The sequence below is a fragment of the Diorhabda carinulata genome, chromosome 6 (genome assembly GCF_026250575.1).
Source record: "Diorhabda carinulata isolate Delta chromosome 6, icDioCari1.1, whole genome shotgun sequence".
Classification (NCBI taxonomy): domain Eukaryota; kingdom Metazoa; phylum Arthropoda; class Insecta; order Coleoptera; family Chrysomelidae; genus Diorhabda; species Diorhabda carinulata.
The window spans coordinates 20,616,680-20,637,134 of NC_079465.1; the positions used below are offsets into that span (position 1 = coordinate 20,616,680).

The 20,455-nt window shown below is 33.2% G+C and overlaps 1 protein-coding gene across 2 annotated transcripts in view; it reads right to left on the reverse strand.

Annotated features, from left to right (window-relative positions):
• The window catches only part of LOC130894920 (extended synaptotagmin-2), a 130,701-nt gene that overhangs the window by 4,606 nt on the left and 105,640 nt on the right, over positions 1 to 20,455 (reverse strand). For both annotated transcript variants that reach the window (XM_057801960.1, XM_057801961.1), the window contains exons 16-19: positions 17,031 to 17,211; positions 16,864 to 16,956; positions 12,815 to 12,911; positions 9,791 to 9,934 (exon numbers count right to left, since the gene is read on the reverse strand). In XM_057801960.1, coding sequence (XP_057657943.1) covers positions 9,791 to 9,934; positions 12,815 to 12,911; positions 16,864 to 16,956; positions 17,031 to 17,211 — 515 coding nt within the window. The remainder of the gene's footprint in view (positions 1 to 9,790; positions 9,935 to 12,814; positions 12,912 to 16,863; positions 16,957 to 17,030; positions 17,212 to 20,455) is intronic.

A 20,455-nucleotide genomic window follows, 5' to 3' on the forward strand; every position in this document is an offset into this window, starting at 1 on the left:
AAAAAACTCATTTTATTTGATTCCTACAATAACTCAAGACAAATCTTTAAATGTTTATGTCATGCTAGAAGTAGATTCACATTTATGTAGTAGAAAAATTACGAATTTTAGAAAACATACAGTAAAAACTTTGCAATACATTTTGCAACATCCCTGACTGCTCAATATTAAATATAGATATTAGTATGTATTAGATAGTGCCCCTATATGTTCACGCTATTTTGTCTGTGTTCAGTTGTTGTGCAATTTTGACAATTAATTTAAAAACGTTGACGTCTTTGAGTTGTCAGAAAACAGCCAGCGTTTTATTCTTTTATATAAGTTTATGTAGTTTTTCCACTGTAAATTCTAACGTAACCAATTGGTTAGGTCAAGTTATGAATTAAATCGCCTGCCATCTAAACCAGAGGAGTGACACCATCGAAAATATGGAATAAAAGAAATGATTTGACAAAACTCAGAGTTTTTGGATGTCGTTCATGGTACATACCATTACCACAAGGAAATAAACTAGACGCTCGAGCAAAGAAGGGAATTATGGTTGATTATTGCGGTGGTGGATGGAGATTGTGGTTAACGGATGAAAGAAAAATTATACGGTCCAGAGATGTGAAATTTGATGAATCTATAATGGAATTTAAAGCGATTAATCAGAATAAAGAAACAAATAAGCAACAGGTGATATGTGAACCAAGAGAGATTATAGAGAAAACTTCAGAAGAAAATTTACAAAGACATAATGATATAGGCGAAAATAATGCTACAGCAGATAGTTCAGACCATGAAAATAATACTCAAGAAAATGTTGCATTGCCAGAATTGCCATTAACCAGATCAGGTAGAAATGTAAAAAGGCCAGGATATTTAGAAGATTATGACATATATATCGCTTATTGTTTCCTTAGTTCAGTAACAGGGGAACCAGAAATCTATCAAGAAGCTATTAAAGAACCAGAATGGCGAGAATCTATTGAGAAATAACTTCAATCCAACAGGAAATTGGAAACATGGATAGAATGGATAAAATGGATTTTTAAAATAAAAGAGGATGGTACTAGGAAGTCTAGATTAGTAGCACGGGGGTTTCAAGAACCACAACAACGTATGGAATTTGATTATGCTCCAGTGTGCAGAATTTCAACAATACGCTTGATGCTCTCATTGGCAGTTGAAAGAGAAACATTGTACGGACTTTGAAGTTCACCAAAATGTTGGAACATTAAGTTTAATGAAATTATGACTAAGTTGCAGTTTAAAAGATCTGAATATGATTATTGTTTGTATTTTGAAGATCAAGTATACTTAGTGCTATATGTAGATGATACTTTGATTATAAGAAAAGAAGAATTCTTAGACACCTTAATTGAAGATCTTTATAGCGAATTTAAAGTAAAACAAATGAGTAAAGATCAATCATTCTTTAGGAATGCAGATTGAATTTACAAAAAAAGGAATAAAAGTACATCAGACCAAAATGATAAAACGACTTTTAAAAGAATTTGAAATGAAAGAAACAAGATCGATTTCGACACCAATAGAAGTAAATCTTAACGGACCTGAAGATGAACTAATTATAGAAAATAAGTCATATAGAAGATTATTTTGCAGTCTTCTGTACATTTCAATAACTGCCAGACCAGATATATGTCAAAGTGAATCACTACTTAGAAAGTTATTTGGATAAACCTACCAACAGAACTTGGAATGCAGTCAATAGAATTTTGCGTTACTTCAACTCTTCATTAGAATATTGTTTATTATTTGGAATAGGAAATACGGGACTGGTTACTACGTGTGATTCAGATTGGGGTGGCGAAAGACAATCAAGAAAAAGTGTGAGAGGATTTGTAGCTTTTTATAACAAGAATCCCATAAATTGTCAAGAAAAAGTGTGAGTGGATTTGTAGCTTTTTATAAAAAGAATCCCATAAATTGGTTTTTAAGGAAGCAAAATTGTGTGGCCATAAGTTCAATGGAATATATCGCCGCAGCATTAGCAGCTCAGGAGATCGTGAATTTAAAAGGTCTTCTGAGTGATTTCGATATTTACGAAAAAGTTATTTTGAAGTGTGATAATCTCAGTGCTATTGCTACAGTTAAAAATTTTTAAAATTCAAAAAGAGGAAAACACATTGACATTAAATATCATTTTGTAAAAGACTTATGTTTGAAAAATGTTTTTAAAATTGAGTATATTTGTTCTTCTGAAAATTGTGCTGACATGTTGACAAAATCTTTGTCAAAAGAAAAATTTGTTGTTTTTCGTAAATTAATTTTGGCAACTTAACAAATGTTATAAGTTGTTATTTTAGAACTTTTTAGGCAATATAAATGTTTAGATTGTTAATACATGTTAATACATTTAGTTATCTCTATCTTTTAATTCCTGAATATTGGCAGGTTTTGTTTTATAAACAATGTTTTTCAAGTGACCCCACAGGAAATAGTCTAAGGGATTCATGTCGGTTGATCACCATTCGATAAAACCACGTCTTCCAATTATTTTCATTACGGATATTTGCGAAATATCAAATTCCCTGGATATTTGTCTAGTACTCAAGTGTGGATCGTCTTCTGACAGGACACAAACATCCAAAGATTTGTTTTCGCTTGATTCAGTTTTTCTGCGCCCTGATTTGGGATAAATCTTTTATTGAACCAGTTTCGTCAAATTTTTCTACTAATTTATTCACAGTAAATCTTGTTATGGGATTTCGGTCAGGATATAAATTACTGAAGATATTACACGTTTCTTGTTGACTTCTGCGCCTATCACAATATCCTAATATCATTAAAATATCAATTCGTTCTTTTTCAGATAAACGATCCATTGTGACCATCAATAAACTCCAACAATAATAATTAATTAAATCGTCAAATTTATTATTGCAGCAGTCATAGTCACTTAAATGTATTATTTTAATTTCGGTCGAGATAATGCAAATATATAGCTATAACTCCAAAATTATGGTATTTAGGTTCCCTATCATTGGATGGAAAATGATTAATATTTTTTAAGGATTTTGAAAAGTGAAAAATATACAGGATAATTTGAAATAATAAAGTTCATTATTTTTACGGAAAAAGAAAGATCTGACAACAATGAATATACCATCATAATACCGGCCGTATTAAAAAAATTTATAAAAAATGTACAATCAGTTTCCGAGATAATTGAGGCGTTCCATAAATAAAACTCACTCTGTCTAATTAGTATAGAATACACGCAGTAGTCGTATTATAAACAAGTTGAATTAATTTTAAATCTGATAAATTCAATATGATGTGATATAATTAAAAATTAAATATTTAACTAAGACGATGGAACATAAAGAGTAAACTTAGCACACGCTTCTTTGTGTTGCAGTTGCTTAATCTTATTGTAAAAATTTTCATCCAGAAGTTACTTTAGTTACACACAATTAATTTTTTGATTTATTGGAGTCATTTATTTGTTTTTCTATTTATTATGTTTTAGTTTGAAGATTAAACAATACAAGGTAATTGAATAAATGTTTTGAAAACAATTAGAATTAAATGAGAAAAATTAAGATTAATATCATCGAATAATTGAGTAATGCATCCGAGAGAATTATAGATAAAGAATCAGAAAAAAAAATCGGTGAGTGGATTATTATTACTTAAATATTTCGTACATAAAATTGAAATAATAATTTTGTAATTATTATATCCCTTGTCTCTCTGGCTACAATATGTATTATAATGACTGATGTTGAAAAAACCATTTATTATAAAATTATTCAGTGACACCATGATTCTCTTTCGCATCAATACGCCGAATACAGCGATTTTTTGGGCATTTTAGCAATTCTGAAAGTCATAGTTGTTCGAACTTTCTCAATCGATTCCCCGGCGAATATGGCGACTATGGTGACACTGGACGCTAAAAACATTCAATGCACAGTTACAGTGTCATTGTCATGATGTAGCACTCAAGTGTATTGATTATTGACTCTTTTTTAAAGTCTTGATTCACGGTATGTCCAAGTAGAACGAATGACTGTCAAAAAAGGTGATGAGCATCATTATAATTCTCGATCTTTTGAGAGTTTTTTTTTTGGTTTTCGATCAAAGTTCACAGCAAACTTCATCGCGACTCGTTGTTCTTGATTTCATCATTTTTTTCTCGGGTACCAGTAACTACAGCTGGAGAAAGTATAGGAGGATGGTCCCAGAAGTACCTGGCATGACCTAGAGTGGTGGTAGTTGCTTGAAAATTACCACTGTATTAGAAAATACACAATTTATAGAGCATATGTTTCAAGTTTGAAGACGCCACGTTGTTTAGTATTTGTTTGGCAGCCATCAGTAGTGAACGGTTTCAGTGAATTTGTATACAAGGAAAAAATTGGTCATCGCTATGTGGTCGACCAAATGAGGTAAAGAATAGTATAGTACGCATTTTAAAAAGTGCAGTACATCGCTTATTAACTGAAAATTTTAACATGAGAAAGCTGTACGCAAAATGGGTGCCGTATTTGCTCACAATGAAACAAAAACAGCGTCGTGAAGATGTTTCCATCGAGTGTTTGCCATTGTTTCACAGTAATAAAGACAAATTTTTGTGCCATTTTATAGCCATGAATGAAAATAAGACAAAGACCGTTCCTTCTGTAGGTAAGGTCATGACGTCGGTTTTTTAGGATGCGCATGGGATAATTTTCATTAATTATCTTGAAAAAGGAGAAGCTTTCAACGGCTAGTATCCTGAGATCTTATTGCAACGTTTGAGCGAAGATAACAAGCAACAACTGCCGTTTGGTTAAGAAGAAGTGTTTTATCAATACAATCCACCATCTCACACATTCGTTATTGCAATGGCCAATCTCTCAAGATTTTCTAACAATGGAGAGGTGATGGCGGCAGTTAATGGCTATTTTGAGGATTTTCTTTGTTGGAACAGGTACTTCTGGGACTATCTTCGTAGAGAAGATTAATGAAAAATATAAAATAATTTTACATGAATTGAACTATTTACGAATAACATAATCACAAAGTTGTTGTGAATGGCAAACCCTATGGTCATTAACAAATACTTGTTTACAAATAAAATTATTATTATTGATTTGCTTGTTCTTGTGGAGTCTGCGAGAAAAGCAACTTCGAAGCTCCTATGTAAAAAATCAGCTCGACAGTACAAGAGTGCCTATACCAATTTTCTGACCTGATGTAAATCGAAAAATGTAGAAGGGAACTTCAGTGAACCTATTTTCTTAGCATACTTACAAGAAAAATTAACTCATCAACTTTATAGATAGAATTTTCAATCATCAAGTCAAGCGCCCCTGTTAAGAATGGTATTGATATTAGTAGATATTACAAGGTAATGACATATTTAAAACGGAAAAGTGAATTATATCTTCCCAAAAAATCGAAAATTCTCAAATATGAACAAATTGAAAGGTTTATAAACGATGCACCACATGCGAAGTACTTGGTCGAAGATGCAAATATTTTTGGAGTATCCTACCAGCACGACTTTGGCACATTATTTTCAGTGTTTGTGAATGGATAACAATAGGCTATACCCATATATTGACCCCGACCTGCACTTGATAAAACGAGAGAAATTTACAATGAAATCAATGCCAAACTATGAAAGTGGGTTCAATATTCACTGGGTCCCTTTGTGGTCCCTTTGAATACCTAATGAGATTTTATTACTCTATACCTTTCTGAAATAAACTATAGTAATGTGTTGTGAAGTGATGATTGTTAAATATTGATAATAAAAATTGGCAATTCGTTAAATTATTATTATAATTTTATGTGATTTCATGAATATTTTTAAATATATTTTCAACACGCTTCTACGTAAGCAATCACTTTTAACAATGTCCCTTTTAATGGCAGTTGGACAAAAAAGTAGTTTCGATATTCATAAAAACAATTTCTTAGTAGTTGATATAGTTGATTATATAAGTTGGTAATAAATGAAAAATAACTACTAATAACATAATAAATAATCCTAACAAATTTCCAACGGATTAAATTCATATTTGTACCTTTCTCCAGTAACTAAAATCGTTGGCAGTTCTGATACAGTGTGTTGATATACCATAGGAACTTATTAATATTCCAATTTCAAAGTTCACAATAAAAATGTTGACTAAAAGCTAAAATACAAGGTGTACCGATACTCCAAAATAACTTTTTTACGTACACCTGCCACCTCTAAAAATCAAACTAATTCTATGTGTCGATCTCAATATTAACACATTCACTCCGCCGGCATCTATAGTGGCCCAGAATTCAAATTCATGATACGTATGGTTTCTTTGATTTATCGCGAAGTTGGAGGCGCGCGCACGACAATTTGTGTAGCCTATGGTATGTGGTTGTGTTTAGAGGCGAACACGTGCATTTGATATTGCGATTTTTTATTACAAAATAAGTCTTTTGCGTGCAGAAGTTTTTTTCAACCATCAGTGTTATTACAAAACATGGATTTCACAGAGAAAGCAAGGTAATTTTTTTTGAAATATTTGTTTATTAGTTTGTAAGGTTATGTATTTCTCAGTGTGTCGAAAAAAAAAAAAACTCAAAGGGTCCTTTGATTCAAGCTGAATTGGAAGAGTTAGCAAATTTGTCCGATTTGTCCATAGATGCGTTTTCAAGTGATGCTTCTGCCGCTTTGAACTCTGAACTACATGATTCATCAAGCTCAGATTCCAATATCAGCGACCAATGTTCACAGAGCGATGCAAATGACAATCTGGTTAGCATTCCAAGCTCTTTTCACAAAAAAAATTATCCCAGACCTCAGATTATTCCGATAATCAGTGGACTGACACAGAAGAAGATCCCACAATACTTCTTTTGGTGCCAGACGAGTCTATCAACATAGACATTCCGGAAAATGCTTCGGTCTCACAATATTTCCAGCTGTTTTTTGATGACTCCATCATTGACATAATTGTCCGTGAAACGAACAGACGAGCCAGAGAATTTTTTGATAAACAGCCACCATCTACCCGGAAGAAAAAGAAACTACAATGGCAGGATACATCTGTTGAAAAAATAAAAAGGTTCCTAGGCTTATGCTGCTTTAGTGGTAATATCCGCTTTCTTACATTGGGAAAACAGTGAAGTAAGTATCCGCTTTATTTTCATCCTGTTTTCGGCCAAACATGTCTCGGAATAGATTTTTAGATATCCTAAGAATGTTGAGGTTTGTTGATCATTCTACTGTTAACACGGAAGATCGTTTCTTCAAAATAAGGCAACATTTTAGCATCGATGAGGCGATTATTTTATGGCGAGGGCGACAAATTTTCGCCAGTACATACCCAACAAGAGACATAAGTACGGAATTAAACTATATGAGTTAACAACTGACAGTGGATTTATTCTTAATATCATTGTTTATGTAGGTAAGCGTGAGTGACCAAAACGAGTCACATGCCACATCGGTTGTAAAACAACTTTTGGAAAATTATTTGGGCAAAGGTCACATACTGTTTGTAGACAACTTTTACATGAGTGTCTTATTTCCGATTTTTTGCTCTCTCAAAATACTGGAATGGTTGGTACTTTTAAGAGCTAACAGAAGAGGAAATCCTAAAAAAATGCTCAATAAGAAGCTAAAAAGATGGTAAGCTATCTGGAAACGAAAAGGAAAAATTGTTGTAACCAAATGGAAAGATAAGATACGTCAGAATAATAAGCACTTGTCCTAAACATCAGATGGTTAAAATTACAACAAGAAGAGGCCGCGAAAAACCATAGAGCGTTAAAGATTCTAATGCTCATATGTCGGGGTTGACAGAGCCGATTACATGATGTCATACTATTCCAGTCCAAGAAAGACAATAAAATGGTATCGCAAAATTTTTTTTCATTTAGTAGTTATCTGCATTTGAAATGCCTGTTTCTTTTACAAAAAGAAACGCCAAACCAAAAAAAAACCCTTCTATTTCGTGAAGAACTCTTGAACGAACTTCTCAAACCAAAAGAAATTTCAAAGCCACAAGCCACGGATTTCCAGTCACACCACTATACGGCTGAGAATATTGAAGAAAAGAATACTATGAAAAGATGCAGGTGTTCCTCGAAAAGAAATATAAGAAAGAAGTCAAAGTATTACTGCCCGCAATGTGAAAACCAACCTGGATCATGTGTTACGCCATGTTTTGCACAATGGCACCTTCATTTATCCTAGAATTAGTATTTTATTATTTACAACTCAAGTTCACTTCCACCGAATATTTAAGCCACTGGACGGAATTCCCCACTTTATTACTCTATACCTTTCTGAAATAGACTATAGTTTAATTTTCTTGAGACCACTATAATGGCCGTCGGTCTGCCGAAGTGTCTATGACTAATCGTAGACCAGCGGCCAGTTTAGTGGCCCTAAAGCAAAATGGCGGAATTTTAAATCTCCAAAAAATTCCTACTAGTTTAAAAATAATCGCAATTGGATTAAAAGTAACGGACAGCAAAATCGGGGCGGTAGTGAACCCGTTAATTATTCCAGTATGTGTGCTGGTCAAGAATGTCTTCATTCAATTTTTGATTCTTTTCATATGGTCATGCATATAACCGCACCAACCAAAATAACTAAGACCAGTTCTAGTACTGTGGACTGTGTCTTTAATTCAGGTGTCACCGATCATGAAGCAGCGTTAACAAAATTTTCGGTAAAATCCAATACTAAAAATGCTTCTCGCCAATTATGTCAATTTTCGAAAAAAATTTTCAAAACTTCAAACACTGTTGTCAAACAATTGACTGGAACATACTCTCTGGTGATGTGGACTTTGAATTTCCTAGATTTATAAAAACACTAACTGGTATGGCATCCAATTCTTTTTCTCTTGGACGTATTAAAAAAAGCGAAATGAACCTTGGTCCACTAAAGGTTTTCTTTTTTAGTTTTTACAAGCTTTTGTCTACAAATTGTAACAATTTTTTGACAATAAAGCATTTTTCTGTCTCTCCTCTCTCGGTAATGACTAACTTGTAAAATGAAGATCTGTATTCACCATCTGCATCATGGTTTCAAAAAAATCCATTATGTGGTAATGATCATCATATTGTAATGATGAATGAATAAACAAGGATTTATTGCGATAATTTTCAAAAGCTCAAGAAATCTTTACCTTCAGTCTTTGGTAGGATATTTAGTTGAACCTGTGAGACCGATGATGATGAGAGATATGAGTAAACTTTGGAACTATTAATATAGAATTATGTTATATTGTATTAAATATTATTTAATTTTCACTAGATAAAACTTTTTTTCAACTTTTGTTATAAGAAATCGAAATATTTGCAAGGTACGTAATGAAGACACTGTAGAGATAGGTAATTTGTGATTACGATTAAGTCGTTCTGACGATATCATTGTAGTTTTAATCTGTTTTGATTGACAAACCTCCACGTATTATATTATCTTGTAACCGATCTCATTGAAAAACACTCACCAAGGATTTTTTTATATCGTCACATAAAGGGCGTTTTCGTAGTGGGAATGTAGGAAAATTAAACAACAAAGTGTACCAATTCTAATATATTCCGAGCTTTCGAATACTTCTGTATTCATCGTTTGGAATTGAAATTATGGTGAAGTACAATATAAAAATATATCTAAAAGTATAACAAAACATTCCCAGACGATGAATACATAAATATTCGAAAGCTCGGAATATATTAGAATTAGTAGACTTTGGTATTTAATTTTGCCACATCCTTACTTCGAAAACGCTCATCTAGCTGCAAAGATTTCTTTCCAATTCGTCACATAATGTATGCAAAATGTTTTTACCTGTCCTAAAATGTTACTGTTGGAATATATCAGTTGCTTTTGTGTACAGGCCGTAACTTCTAATTGTCTGAAACCAATTTCGCCTTGGCTAATAACATATTCGAAAGTTTCATCAAAGATTGGATTGATGTTATCCTTGATAACCTGAAAGTATTTAGGTATCAATTATTGTACGGCCTAGATTGAAATTATAAATCAATATTCAATTAAATTACATTGAAGCAAATATCTTTTAAATGTATTCCTAGATCATAATACTGGGTGTTCAGGAACTGAGCTCACTCACTCAACTCAACAACAAAAAAACCGGGCATCTCATATTTTTCTTATTAAAAGCTAATTTTTAGCAATGTAATTGTTCTTGTGGGTATTCTAGTTATTACAGATAATTTAGGGTCTAAGTTCATTGAACTAATACCTTCAGGATTAGTAGACAATTAGATAAAACTTAGATTTGATTTATTTATCTTGAAGATGATTTATCTGTCAGACTTATTCTAAACTGTAAATAGTTTTTCGCACACTTAAACATCTTTAATTTATTAACGAAGCCTTTTCTGTGATTGATAGACATAATTTTTTTTTATTTTGGTTCAGAATAATGGTTCTTTGCCCGGGTTGATGCCGATGCAGAGAAAGCCGGAGCTTATGGTACATTGCCGAAACGCTTGGGTAGTGAATTCTACCCTTCACGATGCACTCCGGCAGTGGCCGACCAAGGGCAACAACGGCAGTAAACGATCGATTTATTACGCTGTATGTATTGAGAGACCGACATTTAATGTACTTCTTAGATTTGGGAAAGATTTGTAGTGCCTCTAAATATACGTGTAAGTGCAGACACGGTGCGGCGAAGACTGAGGGATTATGAAATCGTATCAAGGCGACCCGCGACAGGGCCCAAACTCCTGGAAAGGCATCGAAGAGAAAGGCGATTATTTGCCGATCAGTATTCTCTTTAGACTCTGTAGCAATGGGGAACTGAAGGAAGTCCTTCTAGAGGCTGGGATCCCATTTGCTCCATTTATTGGTGACAAATGCATTTTAATGCAGGATAATGCTCGTCCACGTACCGCCAGAATTGTTACCGAATACTTGAAGCAAGTGGAAATCACAGATCTGGACTGGCCTGCACTATCTCCCGATATAAATCCTATAGAGTATTTGTGAAATAATCTAGGGAGGCCTGTTAGATGTCGTTATCCTCCTCCTAGTGACTTAAATTAGCTCCAAATTGTTCTTCGAGAAGAATGGGATACTATGTCGGTGGAGTACGTCCAGAATTTAATTTCTTTGATGCCTGACAGGGTTAGAACCCTTCACCGCAGCAGAGGGAGTAATACACGCTATTAGAATTACACAAATTGTTAGAAAACATATTAAAAAGGAAGAATAACGTTTCTTTCAAAATGTGTTATTTTATCATAATATCATATCATAATAATCTATAAAAATTATTCATTTCTGGCAGATTTTGTTTAAATAACCTATAAATTAACCAATTCTCATCATAAATTAAAAAGATAAATATATTTAACAAAATTATAAGACCAAATCTAAGTGTCCGTTTTTTTGCTGTTGAGTTTATTTTGATCGTAAATAAATTTTTTTATTAGAATTAATGTTTCTGGACAACTAAGACCATCAACATGGTATAGTTATAATACAATTATTAACTTTAACTATGATTATTATAGAACCAAACAAAATTTCAATGTCAAAATATTTTATTACTCAACATATTCTCCTCTTAATTACGTCTCTATACTTTTCAAAAAAAAATGTTTCTTCTTGCTCTGCACACCAGACCTCCACAGCCTTTATTACCTCCTCGTTGGAAGAAACTTTACCTTTTAAAATTTTTTTCAGTTGAGGAAAGAGATGATAGTCGGACGGAGCCAAATCTGGTGAATAAGGGGGGTGTTTTAGTAATTCAAACCCCAAATCACGAATTTTATGCATTTCAACATGAGATTTGTCTGCAGGCGCGTTTTCCTGCAAAGACAGGATAGCTTTCCGCATCTTTTCTCTTTAATTTTTTACCGTAGAGTTGTCAGTATTTTCTAATAGTAATCTCCAGTTATTGTTCTACCCTTATCCAAAAAATCAATCATGGTTACTCCAAGGCAATCCCAAAAAACTGAAGCAAGAACTCTTCCAGCAGATTTTTGGACACGAAACTTCTTAGGTCTTGGAGAACCAGAGTGTCGCCATTCCATCGATTGTTGCTTTGTTTCTCAATCGTAGAAATGTACCCAAGTCTCATCCATAGTAACAATTTGGTTTAAGAAGTCTACATCGTTTTCAAATCGATCACAGATCGAACGCGATGCTTCTACCTTTGCACCCTTTTGGTCAACATTCAAACATTTGGGGATCGGTTTTGCAGCAATTTTCTCAAGTCCAAATTGACGTGAACTATATGATGAACGCGTTCGTTTGAAATATTCAGTGCTTCAGATATCAGGTTTAGCCCAATTCGACGGTCTGATAAAATCATGTCATGAACTGGCCTTCCCAATCGGTCATCATCTTCAATGGAAATACGGAGGACATTGATCATCAAGGGTATTAAGCATATCTTCGTAAATCTGCTTACCTCTTAACCCTTTTAAATACAGGTACTTGATGAAGGCTCGATACTCCAATTTTTCGATTTTCACAATTTCGGGGTACATCTTTTTTCTTTTAATTTATTGCATAACTCTGGTTCACTTTTTTGACGTGAAACTTTACACTTACACTTCTAATAAGTTATTGTTCGTTGCTATGGGAACGCAATATTTTGTTTATGCATGGAACTGGTCTAGGCTAACTAGATATCAATACATCCTCGTATTATAAAAATTTGCCTAAGCATACGTTTTTTACGGCTGGTATGACAAAAAATATTTGAAACTGAACATCCTCTACTCCCTTTACAAATTTGTATATTAACTTCCTCCATACGTATGTGTCGATAAGTCCAATAATAATATACCAACACTATCAATTTTATTTTATATACAGTAATATGTGTCTTACCTGCGTTTTTCTTTTTGTATCTCGAGCTCTTTCCGGCAAAAGATACAGCTTCACATAAGGATCAGGAATACTGGAGGGATCTTTGAGAGGTATGTTCCTTTAAAGAATAAAAAATTATTTTAAATAACATTGTTCAAAATAAATTTCTATTAAAAGTAAGTATGACAAACAAGCCTGAAAAAAAATGGTTGAGAAAACCATACATGGAGCAAGAAGATGTTGCATGCAATTTCTTGCAAGGTCAAAATATTGCATATGGCTGCTACTAACAAAGATTTTTTTCTCCTGTTACTTCTACTGGGTATTTTATGAACAAGAGTGAATAAAATATAATTAATAGAAAACTTCTAAATTAATGCAAACAGTATAAATCACAAAAGAAGATTTACCATAGAAGGCTGAGAGATTAGTTCAACAAAAATACTCCAATCATTCGTTGATCTGACTTTTGGTTGACTGTTGAAGTAAAATTAACTAGATTTTAGCCAGAATTTCAACTATATCCAAGCTAAATAACACCAAACCGATAAAGTTGTAATTGCGATTTTGCAAGAGCTTCGTCTGCGTAATATTTCGATCAAGATATATTGTGCATTGCATTGCACATTGTTTTGCACCATGTCAAACTGTCTTTGGTAGCAGATACAACATAAATATGTTTGATTGATATTTATTATAATGCACAGGTATCTTGGAAATCATTTGTTAAAGATTCTTAACCATTTACACCAGCTAATAAATTCCTAACTAGAGACTAATAGAAGGCACCATTGACACTGATAGTAAAATATATTTTTATAGTATTATCGATCTTCAAACTAGAGTTGTATGAATATAAACATCTCACGTTTGGTTTCGCCTGTTAATTTTAGATAATTAATATTAATAATTAATATTACTATTATCGCTTGTTGGATTGGAAGTTGGAAGCAATGCGATTACCATTGGGAGTGTCATTAGTGAAGCCTATGAGAGTAACGTGTTTTGGCAGGTCGTTTGTTATCAGATCATTATATAGGATTTTCCAAAGTGGAGGACCAAAATCCTAGCCCTGTGGAAAAACGTGTTTATTCCTATATTTCCTTTCATCTCCTAACAGCGTAAGTAAATCTTTATCAATTCTTCTATTTCTTAGTTTGTTCAGGATTATCTGCGAGGAAGAACTATTGGAGACATTCCTTAAAAATGCAGTAGGAATGTCAAGTTGTCTTATAGCCCTGTTCTTTTAGTACCGCATGTGATAGAATTGTATTTCTTCCTTCAACTGAAATCCTTTTACTACAAGCGGCGCCTTTTTCAAGCTATTTTCTCTAGTTTTAAACACCCATTTTGTTTTAATCGCAGTCATATTACTATGAAAATCTGCCTCGGTCCATGTGTCCATTTTCTTCAAAGATTCTATTTCTGTTTTGTTCTCTTCCTACCAACCATTGTTAATCACCTGTTCGTAATTTTTAGGATCTTCTCCATTTATCAAACAGAATGCTTCATTAAGTTCGTAATCACTTGTGATATCCCATACTTTGTAATCCGTCTTTCTTGGTAGCACAATTATCCAACCTTTGCATCCAAAAGGTTTCAGTTTCTGTAATTGAAATTTCCTCTTCAATATTATAGCTGGTATCTTAAAGTTGGAGATACATTTGCTTCTCAAATATGTTGTTACCAAAATAGCATGTCCCCATAAGTGTCTTAGTAAATTAGACTCATTTAATAATGTTCGAGCCTTGTCGTCAAATATTGCCCTATTAAGTCTTTTAACATTCATCTGTGGACTAGAAGGATTTTTTGAGGCTTTCCAATCAATATTTCTTTTATATATTTAATAAGATTTTCTGATGCTTCAGATTTATTAACCAAAAAAGAAGTGTGATTAAAATTATTGTTTGGTAGTATATGTAAACCTTCCTTAGTTTGAGTTTTCGTTAGGCCAGCTACATCTGGATGTATTAGTTCTCCAATGTTTTTAGATTGTGGTTTAAAATGTAATCTAATGCATTTGGTTTTTAAACATGTGTCGCATATTTTCTCTCTTTCAGGTAAATTCAAGATACTTAGGCATTTTCTGTTCAATCGAAAGATATACTTTTTTGCTTGCTTATCATTTCATTCAATACCTGGCATTATCATCCTTTTCTTTGTTGCTTCTAGTACAGTTTCATTTACAAATTTCATTTTTATTAGTGTGGAAATATAGTCACATCAATCATATATTTTTCATATTTGTCCTGTGAAATTATGAGAGGCACAAGAATCTACCACAAAACAATTTCTGCAGACATATTCAAACACATAGTGTCATCCATGTTGAAGGCTACAAAAATTTCTTCGTGGCAAGTATTGTAGTTGCAGGCCTGAGCATTCTTGAATGACTCAAGATTTCCACGCCCTCGCCTTCTTCTTCTGGATTGTCCTCTCTCTTATAGAGTTTCTGCTTTCTTATACCTATAGGATAATGTCCATCTTTGCCACATCTAGAGCAAGTAAAGAAACTGCTCTCACATTCTACTACTTGCTTCTGTTCTCTCATTTTAAACTCTGCATCCAAGAAACGAGATTTAAAAACTATAGTCAATTCTTGTACATCACTCATTGTTTCTAGTGTCGTAATAACAATATAAAATTCTTCCGGTGATGTCAAAAATAAGTGGGTTAATTATTTATTTCTCCTTTCTAACTTAGACCCTGTTGCTGGCAATTTTGCAATGGAGTCATCAAATACCAAGAAGTAGTCTTTCTTAGATACAGTTTATTAAAACCCTTTTGCTTTCAAACACTTAAGACACTCATTTCTGAAGCATTTCCACTGTCACATACTGGACTGCTTTGGCTTTAGCGTTATTTTCAAAGAGTTTCTTGTTTTTTTTTGTCACAAACGCCCAAAATATTAGCCAATCTCTTCTCTTCTTGGGGACTTTTAACAGGGAATTTCCAATTTGAGAAGGACACTCCATACTATAGTTTTGGATGGAGCTCTGCTGTTATTAGTTGATCTGGACAAGGGTCCGATGAAATAAACTGTCTCAAAGTATCAATTTTATTTTTATTTAAGATTTAAAAAAACAAAACGGAGGAAAAATAATCTGTCACTTTTTTTGCTAATACAAATATTAGATTAAGGTTACGTTCAATAACACCACTAAGATATATCTTCCTGTATTTGAATCCTTGGAGAGTAGCCAATAATTCTTAATCATAGCTAATCTGCAGCCATTGCCTCATATGTCGGAATTGAAATTGAATTGCCTTTTTTATTCCTCAATAATTTTTGTATGCTATGTACTAATCTTGTGATTTTTAACTAATGATTGTTTTTCTTGTGCATTCCTTCCTCGGGTGTGCTTGACTGCTTGTCTGTTTGACAATTAATAATAAACCTAATAAATATAATTTTTTAACTTTTAACTTACCTGTAAGTAAAATCAATACAGTCATGAAGAATGTTTTCCTTCACTATGGAGAATACATTTTCATCAACTACTTTATACTTTAGTCCGTAATAGTAATAAAACTTAATTTTAACGTTTAAATTATCTTGCAGACAATAGTATGTATTTGAACACAAATCACAACAAACTTTCAACTTTTATTGTAAACACTTATATATAACCTTAAAAAATCATTTTGTATACTTCTTCAGTCTTCTTAATTTTGGCCTTTTGCCTTTCGGCACCGTCTAAATGTATTTATTTTAACTTTGGAGATACTGTAAATGTAGCTAAACTTCGAAATTATGGCATTGAGGCATAGGGAACATTAGATGGAAAATAATAAGTATTTCTTAAGGATTTCGAAAAGCGAAAATTGCACAGGGTGATCCATTTGAAATAACAAAATTCATTATTTTTCCGAAAAAAGGAAAGATCTGACAACAATGTAAATACCACCATAATACCGGCCCTATCACATGACCCTTGCGCACAAAAATTTATGAAATCTTACAAGCATTTTTCGAGTTCATTGAGGTGTTCCATGCATAAAACTCACTCTCTATATCACACGTTTCTAGTTTTAGCTTTAAGAAAATACTTATATATTGTATTACTCACATAATCTTATGTACAACAACAATTAGTCGTTGTCTTTGAATGCTGTACCGAAGAGTTAGTTGTATGCGACCTAAACCTGCTTCACCTGCTGATCTAAAAAACCAAAATAAAAATTATGCCACTAATACCTATTCAGTTATCAAATTTGGTGATAATGTTATACTTACGATGTTACACTTGAAGTTCGATGATATAGAATATCAGTTGCTTCGGAGGTAGGTATATTACTAACAAAAGACGTGGAAGAATCTTCGATGAGATCCTCAACCACTTCGTTTGATGGATTGAGTGATTCCGAAGGATCGTTGTTAATATTTTCTTGTGATACGTCGGTTGAGTCCAAGTTTTCTGCAAACAACAAGTCAACATTGATATTTTAATAAAAGTACGGCTAACAGAAAATATTATTCTGCAGCATTTTTAGACATCACTCAGGCCTTTGAAAAGGTTAGCATGGCATGATGGCCTTTTATTCAAAATCAACCTTTTAATTACTACCAAATCCTTCTTTCCTACATCCTTGATAGTTATTTCTTTGTTAACTACCATGATGAACAAACACCACTTTACAAAATAAATGCCTGAGTTCTTCAAGGAAGTGTCCTGAGATCGCTGCTTTACCTTATATTCACGGCTGATCTATCAATTAATAATAATGTATTAGCAGCTACATTTGCAGATGACACCGCCATACCTACATCACAGAGAGATCCTATAATTGCGTCTAATACATTACAGCTCCATCTTAACAAAAAAGGAAAATGGCTGAAGAAATGGCGCATTAAAGCAAACGAATCGAAATCAGTCCAGGTAACCTTCACCAACCACAGAGGCAAATGCCCAGAAATCGATCTAAACAATCAAGCCCTACCACAACGTGATTATGTCAAATATCTTGGCATGCACTTGCACCGATTAACCTGGAGGTAGCACATATTCATCGGACGCAAACAATTGGGTTTGAAATTTAGCGATTTATACTGGTTAATAGGTATAAAATCCCAATTATGTTTCCAAAATAAAGTACTGATCTAGAAAGCAATCCTCATGCCCATATGGACCTACGGAGTCCCATTGAGGGGATCAGCATCCAATATTGAAATTATGGAGCGATTCCGATCGAAGCTCCTACGAATTATCGTAGATGCTCCATGGTTTGTGCCAAGCTTTGTCATAACTGGTGACCTCCTTGTGCCATCGGTTAAAGCGGAAATAATAAACTTATCCATAAGTTATATAAATAGGTTAAGCCTCCGAACCGAACTTATCCACCTCCTTAACAGTCTATTATTCCCTTATCGAGTCGCATCTCAAGTCAACAAGAAACGTGAAATATCTTTAATAATATCTTTAGATGTTTGTATTCTGTTAGAAGACGATCCATACTTGAGTACTAGACAAATATCCAGGAAACTTGATATTTCGCAAACATCGACAAAGAAAATTTTATGTGATAATAATCCAAACGATCCAATTTTTCTAAGTAATGTTATGTTTTGCGATGAAGCCACTTGGAAACGTAAATCGGCATAATTGTAGATACTGGTCACGTAACAATCCTCGTTGGATGCGTGAATCCCACACCCAATATCCCGAAAAACTGAATGTATGGGCTGGAATAATAGGCGACAAAATAATTGGTCCCTTTTCCATTGAAGGTAACTTAAATGATCTAGTCTCTTTAGATTTATTGGAAAATAGTATTATACCTGAGTTGGCTCGGATATTTCCAAATCCAAGTAAGCATTTTCAATTACATTTAAAAAAAACTTCATTATAAGAAATTTTCAGTTTCAGTTTCGTTAAAACATTTTACTAACATGTTACAAGATTTGTATTAGCACATAAATTATTGAAGAATATTCAAATTAAAGGAGTTTATTCAATCGTAACCATCTAAATGTACGATATTTATTGTAACTTTGGTGGAGATACTGTAAATGTAGCTATAACTCCGAAACTATGGCATTTAGGTATCGAGATTATTAGATGAAAAAGGATTTTGAAAAGCGAAAAATGTACAGGGTGTACCATTTGAAATAACAAAGCTCATTATTTTTCCAAAAAAAGAAAGATCTCACAACAATGTAGATACCACTATAATAACAACCGTATACAAGACCCTTGTGCACAAAAATTTATAAAAATTGTACAATCAGTTTCCGAGATAATTGAGGCGTTCCATAAATAAAACTCACTCTGTCTAATTAGTATAGAATACACGCAGTAGTCGTATTATAAACAAGTTGAATTAATTTTAAATCTGATAAATTCAATATGATGTGATATAATTAAAAATTAAATATTTAACTAAGACGATGGAACATAAAGAGTAAACTTAGCACACGCTTCTTTGTGTTGCAGTTGTATAATCTTATTGTAAAAATTTTCATCCAGAAGTTACTTTAGTTACACACAATTAATTTTTTGATTTATTGGAGTCATTTATTTGTTTTTCTATTTATTATGTTTTAGTTTGAAGATTAAACAATACAAGGTAATTGAATAAATGTTTTGATAACAATTTTTAAATGAGAAAAATTAAGATTAATAACATCGAATATTTGAGTAATACATCCGAGAATACATACATAAAGAATAAAAAAAGCAATCGGTGAGTGGATTATTATTACTTAAATATTTCGTACATAAATAATAATTTTGTAATTATGATATCCTTTGTCTCTCGGGCTACAATATGCATTATAATGACTGATGTTGAAAAAACCATTTATTATAAAATTATTCAGTGACACCATGATTCTCTTTCGCATCAATACGCCGAATACAGCGATTTTTTGGGCATTTTAGCAATTCTGAAAGTCATAGTTGTTCGAACTTTCTCAATCGATTCCCCGGCGAATATGGCGACTATGGTGACACTGGACGCTAAAAACATTCAATGCACAGTTACAGTGTCATTGTCATGATGTAGCACTCAAGTGTATTGACTATTGACTCTTTTTTAAAGTCTTGATTCACGGTATATCCAAGTAGAACGAATGACTGTCAAAGAAGCTGATGAGCATCATTATAATTCTTGATCTTTTGCGAGCTTTTTTTGGTTTTCGATCATTTGGTTGAAAAATTTGTGATCACTTTCTGTCTGTTTTAATAAGTCGCCAAAGTTCACAGCAAACTTCATCGCAACGCGTTGCTCTTAATCTCGTCATTTTTTTACGGGCACCACCAACACACAATGGAAAGAAACATCGTCGAAGATTTTTCCATCGAGTTTTTGGCAATGTTTCACAGTAATAAAGCCGAATTTTTGTGCTGTTTCATAACCATGGATGACACGTCACAACGAAACATCACTTCACACCCGAAACAAAATAACAATCAAGACAATGTACTGAAAAGGGAAAACAGGCCGCAGAGAAGGCAATGACCGTTCCATCTGCAGGCAAGGTCATGGCGTCGTTTTTTTGGGATGCGCGTGGGATAACTTTTATTGACTCTCTTGTAAAAAAAAAACTTTCAACGGCGAGTATTATGCGAACTTATTGCGTTTGAACGAAGAATTCAAGCAAAACTGCCGCATTTGGCTATCTCTTGCAAACTATATTCTAGATTCAGCTCCCTCCTATTA